Consider the following 19,675-nt stretch of genomic DNA (forward strand, 5'->3'; position numbering starts at 1 on the left):
TGCATGGATAATAACTATTGGACAGATGAAGAAATCATTATAATGAATAAATATTGCACCCATAGTGATATGAAATTATTGAAGTGGGTTACAGAATCACTGTTTAGATTATCATGATTGTGTGACTGTGTTTCTTTCTGTGAGCACGAAAATATTATATATTTTATATTTATGCCAGGTACTTCACAAATGCGGAAAATCTGGGACATGCAAACGCAGCATTAAAGACAGCGGTGAAAGTAGAAGAAGAGCCGAAGACCACGCCTCCATCTGATGAAACTGTGTCCGAGCCAGTGAACAAGACTCCACGGATGAAGGGTGCAAGCAGCAGCCTTGGCAGCATCTTTGATGAGATACTGGTGGAGAGCAGCGCAGCAGCAGGTCCTTCTGAGTAGATCATCCCAGGGGCAATCAGTGAAATGGAGAGCTACCTCTGTGAGGCTCTGAACATAAGAACAATCCTTAACATTACTGGAGAGCCAACCAAGCTCAATTCCCCACCCTGGCAGCGACAGCAGCTAAGTTCCTCTGTGCTCCCTGCATGAGTGTCGAGAGCGAGAGGCTCTTTAGCACAGCGTCAATTGTCATTGAGGAGCACAGGAGCAGGCTGACAGCAAAGCATGCCAAAATGCTTATCTTCTTAAAAAAAAAATCTTCACATCATGCTTGGATTGCAGAAAGTGGAGATGGAGGAGTAGTAAGGTTAGCAGTTTAGTTAACTGACTGATTATTATTTGTTTTCTGCTTTTGTTATTAGAGTGACATGTTTATTATGTTTACACTCTATTTTTTTAGTGACAACTAAGAGCAATGACCACATTATTTTGGGCACAGTCAGTGAAATTTGAGCTGTGGACTCTTAACTTTGAGCAGTTGGACAGTGAACAATATTGTGTTGATGTTGTTTGTGTTTTTGTCCCCGCCCTCAGTTGTTCCCACCGTATACGCAAATCACCATTACTGTGGTGCTTTGCTGCTAAGGAAGTAGCATGTTGGTCCTGTAGTGGTTGTTGCAGATGTTGGCTGTAGATGTGAAAATATTCTTCTATTTCTCTTTTTTTTTTAAGTACGTATGCTGTTCAATAATGCCGGGAAGAACATGCTGTGTGTTCAGCTATTTTAACAACAGTGCAAAAATACAGGCCTGGAATAAAACCACTTGTGAAATTCACAAATCTTTGTTGCACATTGACTGCCCATGTTTACGGCCTTATGGATTACATAGATTTCCTGGTTGAGTGGAGGACCAAGATGTGCGTCAAAAGTGGATGAAATACATAAACCGAGATGGCTTCAAGCCAAACAAGAATACTGTGGTAAGTTTGGCTTTGACTGTTCAATCTGTTAATGCCACAGGTCGCATGCAGTGGGTGTAACATACAGTGTAAAAGTGCTAGCTAAGTTTGCTAGCAATATCGTTAGCCACAGGTGAAAACAAAGCTGGAGCTTTCATGTCGCAAAGTGTTTTCAAGTGCAAATATGATTTCGCAACACTGAAGCTCTGATGTTACTGCTTTTTATGACCTGTACTGCAGTTCCTCTCTGTGCATCAGCTTAAATGTTAGTCCTTGTTGCTTTGCTTTGGATAAAAATGTCTGCTAGATGGATATGTAAATATACTCATCCAATATTGTTTGATTATTCTGTGATTGGTAATAATAACTAATTAAACTACTATGTCAAATAAATAGATAGATCTTCATCCTTGTGGAAATTTAATTTGTGCCATACAGTACATCTGATAAAACAGGAGAATTGTCACAAGAGCCCAGACAGGACTGGACAAAACAGGATAAACAACAGTTTTGGCCCCTCACCCCACGAAAAAAGGACAACAATCATATAAACCCCTTTCAGGCATCATAAATAGGATGGTAAAGTGTAACTGCGCATGTTTGACATTAAATAAGAGAAAGTGCAGAGTGCTATTTAACTTGCTGTCTTGTTCACACTTATTTGATAAGTACTTACAACCAATGCATCACTCATTATGTATTTATCTTCATTACCACTCTAAGGTGTGTGGGATACATTTTCCTGACGGACAAGCCACAAGAGAAAACCTGTATCCTGTGTTGTTTATGGGTTATGATTGCCGTGTAGGGGGTGGCTGTAGCTCAGCAAGTAGAGCAGGTCGACTAGTGAACGGAAGGTTGCTAGTTCAAATCCAGGCAGGGCTGAGCTGCATGTTGAAGTGTCCTTGAGTGAGATACTGAACCCCACATTGCTCATCAGTGAGGGCCCTGCGATGAGCTGGTGACTTGTCCAGGGAGTACCCTGCCCTCACCCTGAGATAAGGCTGGGATTGGCTCCAGCAGCAACACCCTGCAACCCCATGGAAAGGAATAAGTGGTGACGGACAATGACATGACATGACATTGCCGTGTAAGTAGGTCTCTTGGATAACCATATTATTGCGTCGCATTTCCTTAATTTAAATATGCTTGATTGTCATGTTTACCTAATGCAAAGCTCTCTTTTTTCCCTTTAGGCAACAAAAGCTAGTACTCCCCCCAAAAGAAGATGTCTTCAGCCATTGAACCTGAAGCTATGGAAACAGATGTGGATTTTGGGAATTTGGAGAATATGCCTCTGCAGACGCATGATGTCGGAATCCAGTGGCCAGATCACATAGATCACAACCACAGTTTCAGCTGCGGTAACAAGCCGATGAAGGACTGTGGCACTCAAATGGATCCAACACCATCAGTATCAGCACAAAATTTAAATAACAAAGACTTTATAATTTTTGTTGACTTCTTGCTCACAACCACTTGATACCAATTTGGCCGTCCATGAACAATTTTTACTTGTTTTAATGAGACTCTGTTTGGGTTTATTGTTTACTGACTTGGGTAAAAAATTTGTCCTCTCTTTACATGACAATGGAATGAGTTATACACACGATATTCCTCAGTGCATCCATCAATACCACACAGCAACCTGAAGTCAGGACTGTGGCTGTGCATTCAATTGATGTGGCTCAGTAGGAGTTTCAGCGAAAAAGTGATGAAAACGAGGCAGATAACGCACCACCAAATAATTTTGAAATCAACAAAATTATATTCAAAACTTATGCACAAGCAGGGTTTCGTCTGCAGTCTCTGAAAAAGCTGGGGGAAAGGTGCATGAAACAATACATCGCTGATGTACTTCACTACAATATCTCGCAAAACAGGGGACTTCTATGAATTAATATTTTTTAAATTAGTATTTATAATTGCCTCTATGGGAGTAACTGGTGCAGTGATACATTTTTGAATATGATGCAGGAATTTCAAATTATGACTCCGTCTGTTAGTCGTATTCTCCATTTGTACATTATTTACAACATGTTTGTCACCCCATTATATGACATGGTACCTTCCAAATGGGAACGTGCCAACAGGGGTCAGTCTGTGGTCGGTTCAGTTGCAGCCGGGGTCAGTTGCAGCCGCTGCCTGGCACTTAAGCTGTCCTCCATCATGCTGTCTGAAGTTTAACCTGTTTCAATTCCTCTAAAGTTGCAATGCCATGGATAACTTTTCCGGGTATGGATCCTACAACAGTTCCAGTATTGAGTAAGTTAAGTAAGTTAAGCTAATTGTGAAGTAGGCTAACAAGTGCTAACATGCTAATTTTAACAAGCTGGTTTACTTGCTGAGCTATTACATGTTAGCAATGAACAGTTGGTAACTACACTAACAGTCATCCCTTCAAAATGTATTGACAGTGTTTCATTGCCAGAAACCATGTGTGTGCAGTGTGGGCAGTTAGCTTAGTTTAACGTTGGCTTAATTTGTTGGCTTATGTTAACATGTCTCATGCACCGTTTTCCAAGAGACATGGTGGAAAGGTCTCGGACCCTCTGCGCTGTGGGGGTGGTGGGGGACCATATTCGCAGGGCAATTGGAACACTGTGCAATTAGCTATTTTGCTCACTTAGCATTTATTAATGTTCCAGCATGATCTATGTATGCATATATGTGTGAGAGACGCAGTCCAGCTGGGGAAGGGGCTGACTGAAGGAGATGGGGGATGGCAGCCTACTTAATTAATGGGAAACACTGGTTGATGTGTTAAAATCGTTTCTGCCTTTAGTGGAAATGGCAGGCAGACTTGACCTTAATGTAGACAACTTACTGCTTGGAGGTGTGCTTCTCGGCTGCCATTATCAGCACATTCTCACCCTTTGAAATACAGATTGTGACTTATCAACCAATTTATTGCATTTTACTGTATATTCACAGTGTGGTTGTATGTGATTTTCAACTGCTAATATCAGCACAGACATGCTTCTAGGTCTTTCTGAGGAGGGTTTGCATGATCTCTTTCTGGGGCCTGAGCACTTTTTAAGAAGGAGAGCCATTTGGAGGATGACACATGGAGAAACTGAGGTGATATTACATTTTTACATTATGGAGATTTAATCATGCTGTGATTCATAATGTCAGTGAGGCATAGCCATTTTGGTGTTGATGTTTCTCGTGCACTGCTATTGACTTTTTACTATGGGGTAAATGTTTGCCTTTTTCAGGGTGAAGAGTTAGACCAGCTTCGACCAGATACTTCGTCTGGGACTTGTGAACTTGCCAGCTCCCACTGCCCCACTACCTCAACCCTTGTGCCCACCACTTCTCCCCCCCCCCCCCTTTCAAACCCAGGAGACCAACATGTCACCAGCAGAACTGTACAGCTTGTAAGTCCACAATATGTTGTATACAGAGACACAGAGCTGGAGCAGTCAAGAACCACCTTTTCTGAAAAAAAAAAGTGCTGGACAAGAAGGAGACTATACACTCTCCAAAGAGCTTCGCTTTTGCTTAATAAGGAATACAGTGACAAGCAGGATTGTCATCAACAGAGCTGCAGGGGATGAATTCCAATATCCATGCAGCCATGAGCTAACTGTGATGGCTAAGCATCTCATTGAGTACTACCCAAGGTCTGGAGCCAGTGGAGCTGAGTGGGTAGGAGGATGCTTTATTTAGGATCAGTGCTTATATGGTTTAATTTTATTTTGATAAATGTGATTATTACACAATCTGTCTTGTGTTTTTGTCAGGAATCTGTGAAGAAGCAGCTTTTGAAAAGGGTCCAGAATGTGACACCCCCCAAAAAAGAAGCAGGGAGCAACTTCGGAAGAAAAAGGGCAACTGGGCATTAGCTTTGAGAGCAGCAGCAGTCAGCAGCAGCCAGGAGTCATCCACTGATGACTGAGTTCAATGCTTCAACGTTAATCTTGGAAAGATCACCACAGTCGACAGGCAGTTCTCTAGAGGCTGAACAGGTGGATGGTAAGAGATTGTGTTGGTACTGAAATCATTTAAATGATTGCCAGTTATCATTAATTATTAATTATTCATCTAAAAGTAAGTAACTTTGAGTATTTGTTGGTTGTTATGTTTCTGCAAACTGTAATGATAGAAACAGTGATTGTACATTAATTTCAACAGGAGGGCCTGAAACAACTGACAGCCCACAGAGCCAGGCAAGACACTACAAAGTTCTGCAGGAGCTATACAAATCCAGGCCCAGACCCAACAACAAGGATGTTGCCCAGCTGTTGGACCTTGAATACCAAGCACGACAGACTTATATTGACTCCGATGTTATGAAGGAGCAGGACAGGACAGGCCACCGAGATTCTTCAAGCATATCCCTGCTTCAGAAAAGTGGATCATGTAAGCAAATCAAACCATTTTAAGATTTATGTTTTTGATCAATAAGATTATAGTAGTGAGACACGTGCACATTGTAGTTATACACATAGTAATTGTGGATACTGTTTCAAGGTTGCAGCACCACAGATGTTTTCACAGACCTTTTTATAGGCAGATTCTGTGATAGTTTTGTCGCATTTGTCAAATTCATAAAGCAGTCTAGTCCACTTCTATCCATTCTAACTGGTACAAATTGGAAGTTTTGTTTGCTAGATTTTGATTGGAACAAGATTTTAAAAGATCAACTGCAGTGGATCCTCAATCAAGGAATCTCCCACTTCATACCTGAACTGAAGAACTGGTGGGGGACCTTTTGTGAGATGGCCCAGATTTATGGAGTTTTCAAAAAGTCATGACGTATTGACCATAGTCTCTAAACAGTGAAGTGTTTTGTGATCATTTTTCTCTTTGTGTTTCAGTCTGCAGAGGACCCCAACACTTTTCTTCAGGCAAGACCACTCTTCAGCCCTGTGGCCATCGTATGTGAAACCAACTGCATACTGGCCATGGGAACCATGCCTGTGCTGATCTTCCCAAAAGAGGACATCTCTGACAGTGTGATGTATATCATGGCATGTTACAACACATTTCACCTCACATATCCCAAGTGCATAGCCATACTTCCTCATATAAAATGCTATGGCTGAGTGGAGAAGTTTATCACTGAGTAGAACATTAGTAATAAAGTTGAAGCCCTGTTCCAGTAATGTTTGCCTTGGATGATACAGTTTGTTGAGCTGTCACAGGAATTTGGCACTGTGTCAGATGTTTATATATTATTATGTATATTGTTATACAGTTAAAATTTCAGTTTACCAGCCTCAGTCTTGTCCAGTGGCTGTCATGTTTTGTTCTTATTTCAGGAATTTTAAGAAAATTATTCTACATAATGAGAAAAATATTCAAGAAAAGTACAACAGTTTTCAGTATAGCTTGCTGTTTCAAGAAATATAATCCCTAGTGCATGGTATTATTACAAGATGACGGCACTAGCATTTTCTTAATTTAAGAATATTTTAAAATATTTTGAGAAAATAGCTCTCATATATTTCATTTCAATCAAGAAAAATGCACTTCATATTAGTGAGAATACACTCATTTTGAGGTATTTGTGCATTCATTGAGGTTAGATTTGTTTACTTGTTTCGGAGAGTCTTGACAAGCCACATTTTGTTGTTCTGTTTAATTTTGCTCATTTTAATTAATATGCACCTAATTTTTGAATTTTTTTGTTGTTTTTGAAAGCATGCTCTTGCAGTAACTTCTGTCTTGATGGCATTTACAGTAGACCAGTCCAGTTTCTCTGTGTTTATGCTTCTAACTACAGCAGATAGCATTGGTAGCTTTTCTAGATTCACTGACATAGAAAATGGTATGTAATTAGCAATGGCATAGTCATAGTATATAAATCTTTGTGGCATTTGTGCAAATACAGTGATCCAGCCATGGGGTTGTACGCCACGCTTCACTGATGTAAATATAACTATTAGCAGGCATTGTCAGCATTAATGTCCACTACAATAAATTCAACTTGAGTAGAGGAACTAACAAATGCTAATCTATTTACATATTCAGCCTCATTCTGGGAGAACTCATAAGATGAAATAAATATTCAAGATAATGGACTACATGTCACTACAATTCAGATCCATTCCAATAACACAATCAATTCCCAATGTAACCAGTGTAATGAGTGAATGGCAGCTACATTTTCTAAGCCAGTGATTTTTAAACATGTGTGTCCAAGACACATCAAACAGCAAGCGACAATTTCAAGACATGGTTGGATTCAGAACTGTGCAACATAGCCTCTGTAATTCTAAGTGCTATGTCATAGGCAACTGGACTGTTTCAGTCTTGAAGATGTTTCACCTCTCATCCAAGAGGCTACTTCAGTTCTAACTAGCTGGAGGGAGCTCTGAGTTTCACAGTCGTTAAGGCCACTTGTGGGTCACTGACCCAACCAGCCTTCATGTGGATTGCTAGGGCTAGCTAAGCCCAGGTTTTAATGGTTGTTAAGCTGTCTGGGGCGGGAACTCAGTACTGTATTGTAGGTGGGTGATAAGTAATGTCTTAGGCCCTCTCCTCTGTACATAGAAGGTCATTCCAGTTTGACATAGATGAATTCTTTTACTGCTCTTTTAAACCATCTGTCTTCTCTGGCCAAGATGTTACATTGTTGTCTTCAAAGGAATGATGTTTCTCCTTCAGATGTAAGTTGACAGCAGAGTCTTGACCTGAAGTGTTGGCCTTTCTGTGTTGTGTCTTACTTGACCTCTGTCTGATGCCCCCCTACTTCCAGTCAATACTGAAGAAGCCTCTTGAATAAGAGGTGAAACATCTTCAAGAAACTGAAACAAGTCCAGCGACTTGCCTACGATACAGCACTTAGAATTACCATGACCTGGATGACTGATAATCTTCATCAACTATAGCCTTTGCAATATTACTTGTCTTATCACTCTAAACACATTTGTTTTATTGTTTCAAATTCATTTTGACAAACAACATAATAACATAGAGGCAAACTTTACTGCCATCAGCTACAAGTGTTGCATGTGCCTGAATATATATCAGGTAAGCCTTTCTTTTGCAGCTCCCTAATTACCATGTATTTATCTGGAAAATTTATGGTAACACAAAAGTGTTACTAGGTAATTACCAACAGTAATAAGAAAATTAATACAATACCTAGTAACACATTTTTATTACCATATAATTGTTGGGTAAATAGCTGGTGATTAGGGGACTGTAGCTACCTGCTCATTACGATAAGATAAGATAAGATAAGATAAGATAAGATAAGGACTTTATTAATCCCGAAGGAAATTGCTGTGCCAGGGTTGCAGTACAAGGAAACAGTATAAATCAAATCAAATAGAAATAAAAATATAATATAAAAAAATACAATGAAATAAAAGTAAATTGCAACTATAAATATGAGCTATTGACATGTAACAGCAGATAAGGTGCGAATCAGCAGCTTAAAGTGTTTGTGGATGTGCAGGGATATTATCATTGTCCGATATGGAGAAGGGGGAAGAGTTAAAAAGTTTGATGGCCACAGGGAGAAAGGATCTCCTGTGGCGTTCTGTGGAGCACCTCGGTGCTCTCAGTCTGAGACTGAAGGTGCTGCAGTAAGAGTCCAGTGTTGCATGCAGGGGGTGCGATGTATTGTCCAGGATGTTGAGCAGTTTCCTCAGCATCCTCTGCTCAGACACCTCTGCCAGAGACTGCAGTTCAACTCCCAGGACAGAGCCAGCTCTCCTGATGAGCTTATCCAGCCTGTTGGCATCGGCTGTCTTAGCCCTGCTGCCCCAGCACACCACAGCGTAGAAGATGACGCTGGAGACAACTGAGTGGTAGAACATCTGCAACATGGTCCTGCATACATTAAAAGACCTGAGTCTCCTCAGGAGAAAGAGGCGACTCTGACCTTTCTTGTGGAGGGCATTGATGTTGGCTGTCCAGTCTAGTTTATTGTCAATATGGACCCCTAGATACTTGTAACAGTCCACTATATCCACATCAGTACCCTTGATGTTGATAGGGTTTGGAGGGTTACTCTTCTTCCTAAAGTCCACCCGCAGCTCTTTGGTTTTCCCCGTGTTGAGCTGCAGGTGGTTCTGTCCACACCACTCTACAAAGCTGTCCACCATGCCTCGGTATTACCCGCAGTAATTACCCAATAACACACTATAATTTACCATATAGTTACCAGGTAAATACCCATAGTTTCATTGTACTTACTTTGTTAGTAATTACCCAATTACATGATATAGTTTCTAGGTAAATGCCCAGTATCTTGGCCATAGTTTCATTGTATTTACGTTTATATTTACATTGGTACTTACCTAGTAACACTTTAGTGTTACCGTGAATTTACCAGGTAAATACTTGGTAATTAGGGGACTATTTACCAGGTAAATACCTGGTAATTAGGGGACTGTAGAAGAAAGGCTTACCATATGTCAACCCACCTTAAGGGTCAGATGAAACTGATGAAATGGTTAGCTCAACAGTCCATATTAGAAAAACACAAATCAGGTTTGTTTTTTTGTTTTTTGGGTTTTTTTTTTAGATTGGGGTATAGTACTGTGACAACATCATTGAAAGTATTGAATGATATTGCCAATACATTATACCTTAAACTCACAAAGATGCGTTGAGCCATTACTCAACAATTCATTCATGTTGATATTTTATATCTAAGAAGTCAAAGGTCAGCTTCACTGTGACATCCATATTCTGCAAAAAAATGTTTTGGCTATTTTTCAGCATCATAGCACAGAAACAGCAACTTGACTGGTGTGTGGAGGAATTCAACCGCAAGGTTGTAATTCTATTTTTTTCCCTTTTTTTTTTTGTGAGCTTGTGAGCAAGTTCCCTGATAAGTGAGCTAAGACTACATTATTCATGAAATGGGTGGCAGAGACCCACAATCCCCAATACAGGGTTTTAACAATATCTTTTGAAGCTTTTAACAAGCCATCTGAGGAAGAGAGACAGAAACAAGATGCTGCAGGCTCAAACTGTCCTGATGGCAGAGAGATGTTTAGTGAGAGAGCAAGTAAGACAAAGATGAAAAGAGGGAGAGGGAGCATTGAGCAGCTTGTAAAATCAATTAACCAGAAGACAGAATTAGACTGATAAATCCATTTGCCCTTCATTGTCTTCTCTTGTCCCCATGTCCTCCTCAGAGATTCCACATCACACAGAATTACCTTAGAGGTTTTTCCACACTTCTTAAAATGTGGATACATCCCTGAAAAGACCATGGCCATCTTACTTGAAGGGGAGACATGTTCTGCAGACTTAAAGCTTCTGGCCTTCACTACTGGAGATTAAACCACTATAGAGACCCTGTAGCTCCCTCCTTTGGTCACCAAATTTAATTACAAAGATACAGACCTTCTATGTTCAGATTCAATTAGCTGTAAAGGGCAGATTTATGTATGTAGAAAATAGGACACAGATGAGGTGGATGATTCATCTTGCTCTCTCTCTCTCTCTCTCTCTCTCTCTCTCTCTCTCTCTCTCTCTCTCTCTCTCTCTGTATGTGTGTGTGTGTGCGCGTGTGTATAAAGAGGCCAAGTGTGTTTCACACTCCTACACTGGAAAAGCTGCTCTTATCCTTATCCTTGTATCATATCAATTTCCTTGATTCTGATTCTACTTATTCATTTTAGTTCCTACCAAGCTGGTGTAAGAAACAAATTCATTTATTGTTATTTTAAATGAAAATCGTTTGAGAATATTAGCTCTCTCACCTTGTGCACTTTGCATTGTCATGTCTGTATGTTCTATGAAGCTTCAGACAGCAGCAGCTTAGCTTAGCATAAAGACTTGAAACTGGGTGAAACAGCTTGGTTGGCTATTGGCCAAAGGTAACAAAGACCAACAACCAGCACCTCTAAAGTTCACTAATACTACTTATATACCAACAATAGAGTGTATGAACAGGTCTCCTTGACATGGTTAAACCCAATTAAAATGGAAGTTTTTCTTTTTCCCATTGCCAGGAGATGAATTTAGCAGATCATATACCTCACATCCAAAGATCTTAAAACATAGTGCATATTCCTAATCAATAAACTTCTGAATGAGAAACTGATAATGGAAGTGGCTAAATGAGACATCTGGTTCTCTTTTGAGAGTTGCACATGTGCAGGCAGCTGACATGATCATGACGCTTGAACGGAGACAGATGGAAAAGGATCAACAAGTCAGCAGCCTTAACTTCATAACACATCCATAGCATTGTGCCTGACAAAGGTAGGATTAAACATGTCCATCCGAGTGTTGTGTTTTCATCACAGCCAATAAATACTAGTGACTATTGATGTCATTTGATGTTGGAGTAAACTTTGTTGTACACACTGATGTCGGCAGGTGTTAATCTTTTTTTGTATCATTTTGTATCATCATTTGTATTATTCCAGAGGGTTATATGCTTTACTATTTATTGATAGAAAATAAGAAGACATAATTGCTAAGAGGGACAAAAACTTTTTCTATGGCAGAAGGTTTGATTTAAAGAAAAATGCTACATCACCAAAGATGAAGAGTCATTAAAGAAGGATGCTGCTGTTTCAGACAGTAAACCTATTGTGTCTCTTTTAGCTGCCATTATTTTTAAATCACGTGAATGCTTCTCAGTTTCAGCTGCTGCATATTTATTTAGATTGTGCCTTGCTTAGAGGCACCAACAATATATCATAGGACAATTACACATTAAAAAAATTAGGATACGTTTGTAAGTCATCTTGCCAAAATAGTGGTTGAAACTGTTTGATTATTGTTGCATAAGTTTGAATTAGGGTTAGGGTGAGGTTGCTTGTACTTTACTTGACTATCTATATTTTATGCTACCTTTATGCTTTAACTTTATACTTCTTATTTTGTACTTTGTATTCACCAAAATGAGAAATTTGTAATTATTTCTATGAACAAAAAGCATCTGCAATCAAAATCATTTGACAGATGTCAAAAAATCATTTGACAGATTGACAGTCTAACAGGAGCATGTTGCTCCTGTTAGACTGGCGTCATGAAGTCCCTCTGTATGAACGCTCCTGTGGCAAAGCCAGAGCTAAAAGTATACAGAGCTCTGACAGCATGAATGTACGTAGTGTATGTTACACTTATGCAAGCTTTTTGTTGTGCCTTTTATGGCAGAAAAGCTTTTTCTGTGTCACTGAATATAACTGTATATACTGGTTTCCCATTATTCTTTTGTTGTTGTTTTGTTTTGTTTTTTTTGCATCCTGCTGCGGCGTACAGCCGACCAAACTGAAGCTTTTACCGCTCATCCCCATTTATATTAATGTGAGACAGGCCAAATAACAGTTACATTAGTCTGCACTGGATGTATGCGTTCATCAAAGCGTTAACATATAAAACCTTCCCATTCACACCAACAGGCAATTTAGTGTGATTGAGTAACCCAATTTGCATGTCTTTGGGCTGTGGCACGAAGATGGATAATCCAGAGGGAACCCATACAGGCTCGGTTTGTCTCAGCCAAAAATAATGATTGGTTGGTTGGTTGGTTGGTTGGTTAATTGATATAATCCTATGCACAACATCACAAAAAACGACAAAAAAAAAACAAAAAACATGAAAACAAGACTAATAGTTCCCTAGGCAAGTCCCCCTTTTTTAGGGCTACTATACTATGTTTCCTTTGCAATGTGTGTGATGGCCTTACAATGACAGGGCTCTGGGCAGTTGGGTTTGGGAAAGCCTATTATCTTTGCAGCTGTGTTGGTTGTGTGTGAGTTTGACCTGGTTTGTGACAGGGAACATGTTGAAGAAGGAGGTAGAGCAATAGAGCAGAATGGGTTGAACAAGGCTTTAGTACAATGGTTAGAGATGGGAGGCAACATAGAGTCCAGAACAGAATGATCATCAGTGGGAAAAGAGCAAGAATAGCAGTGTCGTTGTTTGATGTAAGTGGTGGGTGGTGAAGGGATGGTGCAGTCATTGGTTTACAGCCTGTAGAGAGCTCAACACACAAACCTGCAGTGCTCTGGTGTTAGTGGTGAGTGCAGATGAGTTGAGTTGGCGTAGCATCCAGATCATCAGGTTCCACTGGATGGTATTAAAAGCAGAGCTGAAGTAGTATAGAGCCAGGGACATGGTCAACATCTCCAGGACAGGCGTTCATACCATGTGGTTCCCCTTGATGGTGTTACCTCATCTCATATTGATATAAAGGCGGACCCCACTGCCCCACGTCTAACCCGACTGTTCAGTTCTGTCTTACCTGATGATGGCGAAGCTGTCTGGTAGTGCGCCAAACAGAGTGCAGTGTGTGCTGTCACAGCAGAGCATGCGCCAAGTGCCATGGACACTGACACTGAACAGTAACCGATGAGAGGGGTACTTGGCTAACTGTCAATTGGCATTTAGTATCTAAACACTTAAAATTAACCACTTGGAAGTTTTAGAAGAAATGCTTGGATTTTCCTCAAGTTACTGAACACAACAGTCAGCTGGATGATACTAAGGGTAGATGTCTTAAATGTCCAAGAAGACACACTGATCATACTTTGGAATAATCTGTGTCCTTGGTGTTCAGGATCACCTTCATATCAACTTGACCTTCTATTCTGATGTGAAGTTGTGAGTATTTTTTTTGGGAAGAATCGAACTTCTGAGAACAGAAAGATGTTGAATTATCCAATTCTGCTTCAGAAGTTGCTGTGGTGAAGTGTTGGGTCTGTGTCTGTTTGCTGACTCTGGGCAAATGAAATGGTACAATAGGCACTAAATAAAGCAAAGAAGAGATCAGGTGGAATGTAAATACAAGTACAACAAAGTCAGGAAGAAGAATCTGCTTGATCAAGTGTAAAGCAAATACATTTTGGGCCATTTGGGGCCATTTACATTTAGACTTGCAGTTTCTTTTTTGTGCATGCGTGTCATGTTCGTCATCACAAGCATGCAAGAAAAACGGGAAAAACCTGACAGTAGAAAGCAACAGATCATATACCTCATCAGACTAAATCCAGAAAGTCTCAATTAAACATTTTTTTTTTTTCCAGAGTTGATAATTTAGTTGCTAAGGAGTGAGAAATCTCACTTCTGATATGGCACAGAAGCCACTCTCCAACTGACTGATGTTCAAGTACTGCTTGACGAGACAGATGGATAAACACCCATATTAACCACAAAGTCAATGACCTGGGAGTGAATGCTCATTTAGATTGAAGACCAACAGCAGATGTTTTCAGGTTTATTGGGTGTTTTGACCAGATTTAAAAGGGCCATATTTGGCTTAAGTCAGTAAGGGCTTGGAGAATCTCAGATGTCACTTGATTATCACATGATCAAGGGGTCTGGGTCTTGATTATCAATCATTTCTTCATCAAGGTGCACTTAGTTTCTTATGATGAGAGAAACTGTTGTGATTCCTCTAAGGTGTGCGGACGCCAGTTACTGCATTGTTGCTCTCTAAGTCTAACGCTGAAGGTGTTGTTCTTGTGTTTGTAACAGTGTTTCTGCAGAGCCATAAGAGTCTGGAGTGTGTTGACCCTCAATTCACAATGAGACGAAAGATGGAGCAGCTGCGAGAGGAACTGGAGCTCATGGAGCAACTGCGAGACGTAAGACACACTTCCTTTACGATGACCAACTAGCGTGAGTTAGCGTGAGTGATCAACAAAATATCTGTGGGTTTTTTAACTTTTTAGATTGTTGTTTATTCCTTAGAGCATTGAGAGCAGGCTGAAGGTTGTCCTTCCTGAGGATCTCGGATCATCTCTTATGGATGGAGTTGTGCTCTGCCATCTGGCAAATAACATTCGCCCTCGCTCTGTTGCCAGTATCCATATTCCCTCGCCAGCAGTGGTATGTCTCAGATTTTCAGTTGTGACCTTTGATCCATGAGATGAATATTAATGCTACTCTAAAACCTCAAAAACAAAAAAAATTGAGGAAAGTATTTTCCACAGATTGACAGTGTCAGTTGGGGGGGATTATAATGTTGTGTGTTATGATATTTTTAAAAGTTGCCAAAAAAAAAACCTGATCCGGTTAATCTGTGTTGACACCAGCACACAATATCAAAAAAGAGACAAATACAAGCTTTTCTACTAATCCTTCAGTTAGGAACACTTCGTGTTGCTGTTTTCATTACACAGACCTATAACTGCGGTTGCGAGTGATTATCGTGGGAACTCCTTGGTCTCGCGACACCAGCTGTCGACCGTACTTTGCTGTGGCAGACTCAAAATGAAACCGGTGGGGGTTGGTGGATGGCAGACTGTGGAGCAAAACTGGATCGGAGCCATAACCCAACAGACACGTATCTGGTGGAATCTTGGAGTGAGATTCCTTGATTCATTTAAGTATCTTGGGGTCTTGTTCACGTGTGAGAGAAGGATGGACTGTGAGATTGACAGGCGAATCGGTGCAGCGGCCGCAGTAATGCAGTCGTTGTATCGGTCTGTCGTGGTGAAGAGAGAGCTGAGTCGAAAGGCGAAGCTCTCAATTTTACCGGTGAGTCTACGTTCCTGCCCTCACCTATGGTCATGAACTTTGGGTCATGACCGAAAGAATAAGATCCAGGATACAAGCTGCTGAAATGAGTTTCCTCCGCAGGGTGGCGGGGCGCTCCCTTAGAGATAGGGTGAAGAGCTCTGTCACCCGGGAGGTGCACAGAGTATAGCCGCTGCTCCTCCACATCGAGAGGAGCCAGCTGAGTTGGCTCGGGCATCTATATTGGATGCCCCCGGGATGCCTTCCTCAGGAGGTGTTCCTGGCATATCCCGCTGGGAGGAGACCCCGAGGAAGACCCAGGACATGCTGGAGTGATTATGTCACCCAGCTGGCCTGGGAACGCCTTGGGATCCTCCTGGAAGAGCTGGAGGAAGTGTCCGTGGAGAGGGAAGTCTGGGTGTCCCTGCTCAGGCAGCTGCCCCCGCGACCCGGCCCCGGATAAGCAGACGAAAATGGATGGATGGATGGATCCTCCACCCTTCATTTTATAAAATAGACTTGTAGCCTTTTCTGTGTTACCATGGGTCATCTCCCCAAGCATCATGCACACAGTTCTTGATTTAAGCCTTATTTTATTTTGCTCAAACCACTTCAACACAATAATGCACTCAACAGGACAGAACGCGGCTCGTGTGTCTCATTGCAGTTCCTCTGTCTGCTGTCCTGTGCATCTCCCATCTGAGGCCCAGCACACTATTGCATATAAAGGGAGACAGTGATTAGTAACTGGATGCCAGCTCTGTCAGTCACTCACCTGCCGCTGCTTTCCTGAGCCCTTTCCACCTCTCTCACTCTTAAAGCTGTGCCTCAACCAGGCTCACCTCCACGAGACAGTTTTTTTTTTTTTCTATTAATGTAGCAAAGGACTAAGGACTAAAACCTAGTTTTGTTTCTGAAACCTTAGCTTTGAAATTAATGTACCTTGTACCCAGTCCTTTCAAAGTAGTTGTGATCATGAAAAATAGTAAAATATTATGTTTCAAATAAAAGGACTGTAACAGTGGTGAAGAAAATTAGTACTTATGTGTAAAAGCATTTTTGTGTCACTCTGTGCTTCCAGCCCAAACTCAGCATGGCCAAGTGTCGGAGAAATGTGGAGAACTTCCTGGATGCCTGCAGAAAAATTGGTGTACCAGAGGTAAAGCAAGCTCCTTGAAAAGCTTTTTTTGAAAACCTGCCACAAGTAAATATCTAAATACAAAGCAAGCTATTTGTCTGCCTGTATGCCCTTTTCATAATGAATGCAAACCATTCATCCAATAGACCTCATACTTGTATTGAAAGGATATGTATTATCAAATGTGAAGTTGTTATGAAGAGAAAAATTTAAAAGACATCGTCATAACAAAACATTTAGCAGATTCTGACCCCTCCAATATAGCAGAAGCAAATAATGGCATTAATACTGGTGCTACCTTTGTGCACTTGTAGATCCTGACCTCTGTACATATGGCGGCTGCACAGGCCCATAGCTACAACATACAGCAGCCAATCAGGTGTTGTTTTTTTTCTTGACAACCATTGCTTTACAACAAGTGAGGAAAAGCAAACAAACAAACTGTAGGAGCAGTCACAACAGGTGCAAAAAAATGATTGCCGAAAAATGAAGGTACTTTAAACCCACTGGCGTCTAATTGTCAGATGTGATTCAAAAATTTTGTAAATTCTCAGAGTTCCCAGAGAATATGAAACCTCTGGTATAATACAAATCTTGTTAGGATTTTGTATGATTTTCTTTTCCCAAGGACATCATTATCTGTGAGGTCCACCAATAACAAACGTCCATGAAACTGTAACACTGGAAAAGAAGAACTTCCCTGACTATTGTCACAATTACTCAGTATCTGGTAATCCAACAAACTAAAGCTAACAAACTGAATTTATAGCAATGTTATAGCCCATGTTTGTATTGTTCACAAGCATCATGGGCAATGGGGGCAGTCCTCTCAGTATTGTTTAAGGGACAGGTCACAGTGTCAGAATTTGAATACCCCTGTTGTAGAACATTGTTACATTTATTGGTCAATGCAATTAATCATATATTAATTTAACTGTCCAGTTTAATGAGCTATGAACAATTGTGGTTCTCAGGCATGACCGGAATAACTGAAAAAAACTGACATTCTGTAAGTCATTTGGTCTTTAAAACCAGCCACCTTTAACCTGAAAACACCCCTTAGTTTATAAGAGAAACTTCCTTGAACTCTAACAGTTACACTTCATCAACATTTTTTGGCTTCAATTTGCTGATTGTTCATCAAATATACACAGTAATATATGGAATATATAGGGAAGTGTGAAGGTGTCCTGCAAAGAAATAATTCTACAGTCTCTTAATCATTACATTTAATTTTTTTTTCACATTGATAATAACTACATTGTCTATGACCAGAATACTGAAATGAAAAATGTTTGCAGGACACTGATGATGATGCTAAACTGTAAGCCAAATCTGGGGAAAAAAGCTGATGATTCCACGTTGTTAATAGCAGCAGTTGTCTTCTGTCTTCTAATCCTCCGTAGTCAATACTGATACCTAACATTACAAATCAAATGTTGCTTATGTATTTACAGACATGGATAATTCTTTTAGAACCTTTCCTCAGTGGAGAACTGCTGAATTTAACATTTAGATATAAATACATACAGTATATTGCTACTTTCCAAATCATTGTTCTGTCTCTAAATGAATCAGTCAACATTTTCCCAGTGCTGGTTTGATGTTTCTATCTGCCTTCTTTTGTTCACATTGCTTTTTCAGGATGTAAATGTCAGTATCTAAAGCTGAATCATCATGTCATCTGTCATTGTGGCTTTTAGCAGCCCCAGTGTTTCCCACACAGTAGTTTATTTGTGGCAGACCGCCACAATATAAACAGTGGCCAGGACGTATTGATTTTCTATTTTTGGAGCTGTACATCCCGTTTTCAGTCACTCAAGACAGTGCAGCCATCAGTAAATTGGATGATGTTATATAATCTAATACATGGCAGTGTGATTGTTAGTCTGCTAGCAAAACCAATGAAGAAGAGGAAAGGGAGTATGTTACACACCTGGCTTGACGGTATCTTCCTCTGCAAAGAAGATGGCTGTCCTCATCGTCGAGGTCAAGTCCACAAAGAGTGCCAGGCCTGTTTTTGCTGTTTTTGTTGTGGCCAAGCCTTGTAATTACATCATCATGTGATGTGCTGGGGACTTTTTTTCCAAAAGCTAACATTGTGTAAGAAGCGTTTGTAAAATGGTGATAAAAGCATGATGACTTGTTTACTGTCAGAATGTGGGCAAACCGGTACAATAAAATTTTATCCCTGCCCAAGTTAGCTAGGCACTAAACCGGAAGTTAGTTGACTAAGTTGCCGGAAGTCATGAGTGCAAATGATCTATGGCACCCCTGATGGACAGCCACCGCCACAATTAAAGTCTGATTCTGTGGGAAACACTAAGCCTGCATTGAAAAAACAGCAGCTTCGCTCTGAAATAGATGTTCTCTGTTTACTGTGTGCGCACCTGTGCGTGCATGTGTGTGTGTGTGTGTGTGTGTGTGTGTGTGAGAGAGAGAGAGAGAGAGAGAGAGAGAGAGAGAGAGAGAGAGAGAGACTGCACATGCAGATTGTCCTTCTGGCATTCTATTCATATAGGCTTTGACCTCTAGTGGCTGTCACTACTGGGTGCTGGGCGACATTGATGTAGTAGTGCCACCTGTGACATCGAGGTCCGCAAGCAGATAATTTTAACCAATTCACTGTTATTTTAAGTAGTATTAGACAGAAAAGCAGAAATATTACACTCCCATCACACAGCCTTCTCAGAAGGGTGGGGTGATGATTACTTGCCCAATGCAGTCAACTAATCACGATTATAAGACTAGAATCAGAATCAGAATTCCTTTATTTGTGCCACAAACAGCCAAAGGACAGTTCAATACAGCAATAAACAATATCAATAGCAAAAAAATATGTATAATTAAA

The 19,675-nt window shown here is 40.5% G+C and overlaps 1 protein-coding gene and 1 long non-coding RNA gene across 12 annotated transcripts in view; both read left to right on the forward strand.

Annotated features, from left to right (window-relative positions):
• lrch1 (leucine-rich repeats and calponin homology (CH) domain containing 1) overlaps positions 1-19,675 on the forward strand; it is a 251,315-nt gene that overhangs the window by 196,383 nt on the left and 35,257 nt on the right. For 5 of the 8 annotated variants that reach the window (XM_037109402.1, XM_037109401.1, XM_037109400.1 and 2 more), the window contains 3 exons: positions 14,703-14,812; positions 14,919-15,056; positions 16,768-16,845. In XM_037109402.1, the coding sequence (XP_036965297.1) occupies positions 14,703-14,812; positions 14,919-15,056; positions 16,768-16,845 (326 nt within the window). Of the gene's footprint in view, positions 1-178; positions 1,792-14,702; positions 14,813-14,918; positions 15,057-16,767; positions 16,846-19,675 lie in introns of those variants that run through there. The other 3 variants (XM_037109406.1, XM_037109407.1, XM_037109408.1) reach the window with 1 other exon arrangement.
• Positions 2,356-7,295, forward strand: LOC119025646. 4 transcript variants are annotated; one of them, XR_005076886.1, is made up of 7 exons: positions 2,356-2,385; positions 2,492-3,569; positions 4,265-4,376; positions 4,517-4,949; positions 5,045-5,276; positions 5,436-5,663; positions 6,122-7,295. It is a non-coding gene; the product is annotated as an uncharacterized LOC119025646 (long non-coding RNA). The 4 variants fall into 4 exon arrangements; XR_005076884.1 differs by having other exon boundaries at positions 2,492-3,560; XR_005076885.1 differs by having other exon boundaries at positions 2,492-3,560; positions 4,270-4,376.

The sequence above is a fragment of the Acanthopagrus latus genome, chromosome 9 (genome assembly GCF_904848185.1).
Source record: "Acanthopagrus latus isolate v.2019 chromosome 9, fAcaLat1.1, whole genome shotgun sequence".
NCBI lineage: Eukaryota > Metazoa > Chordata > Actinopteri > Spariformes > Sparidae > Acanthopagrus > Acanthopagrus latus.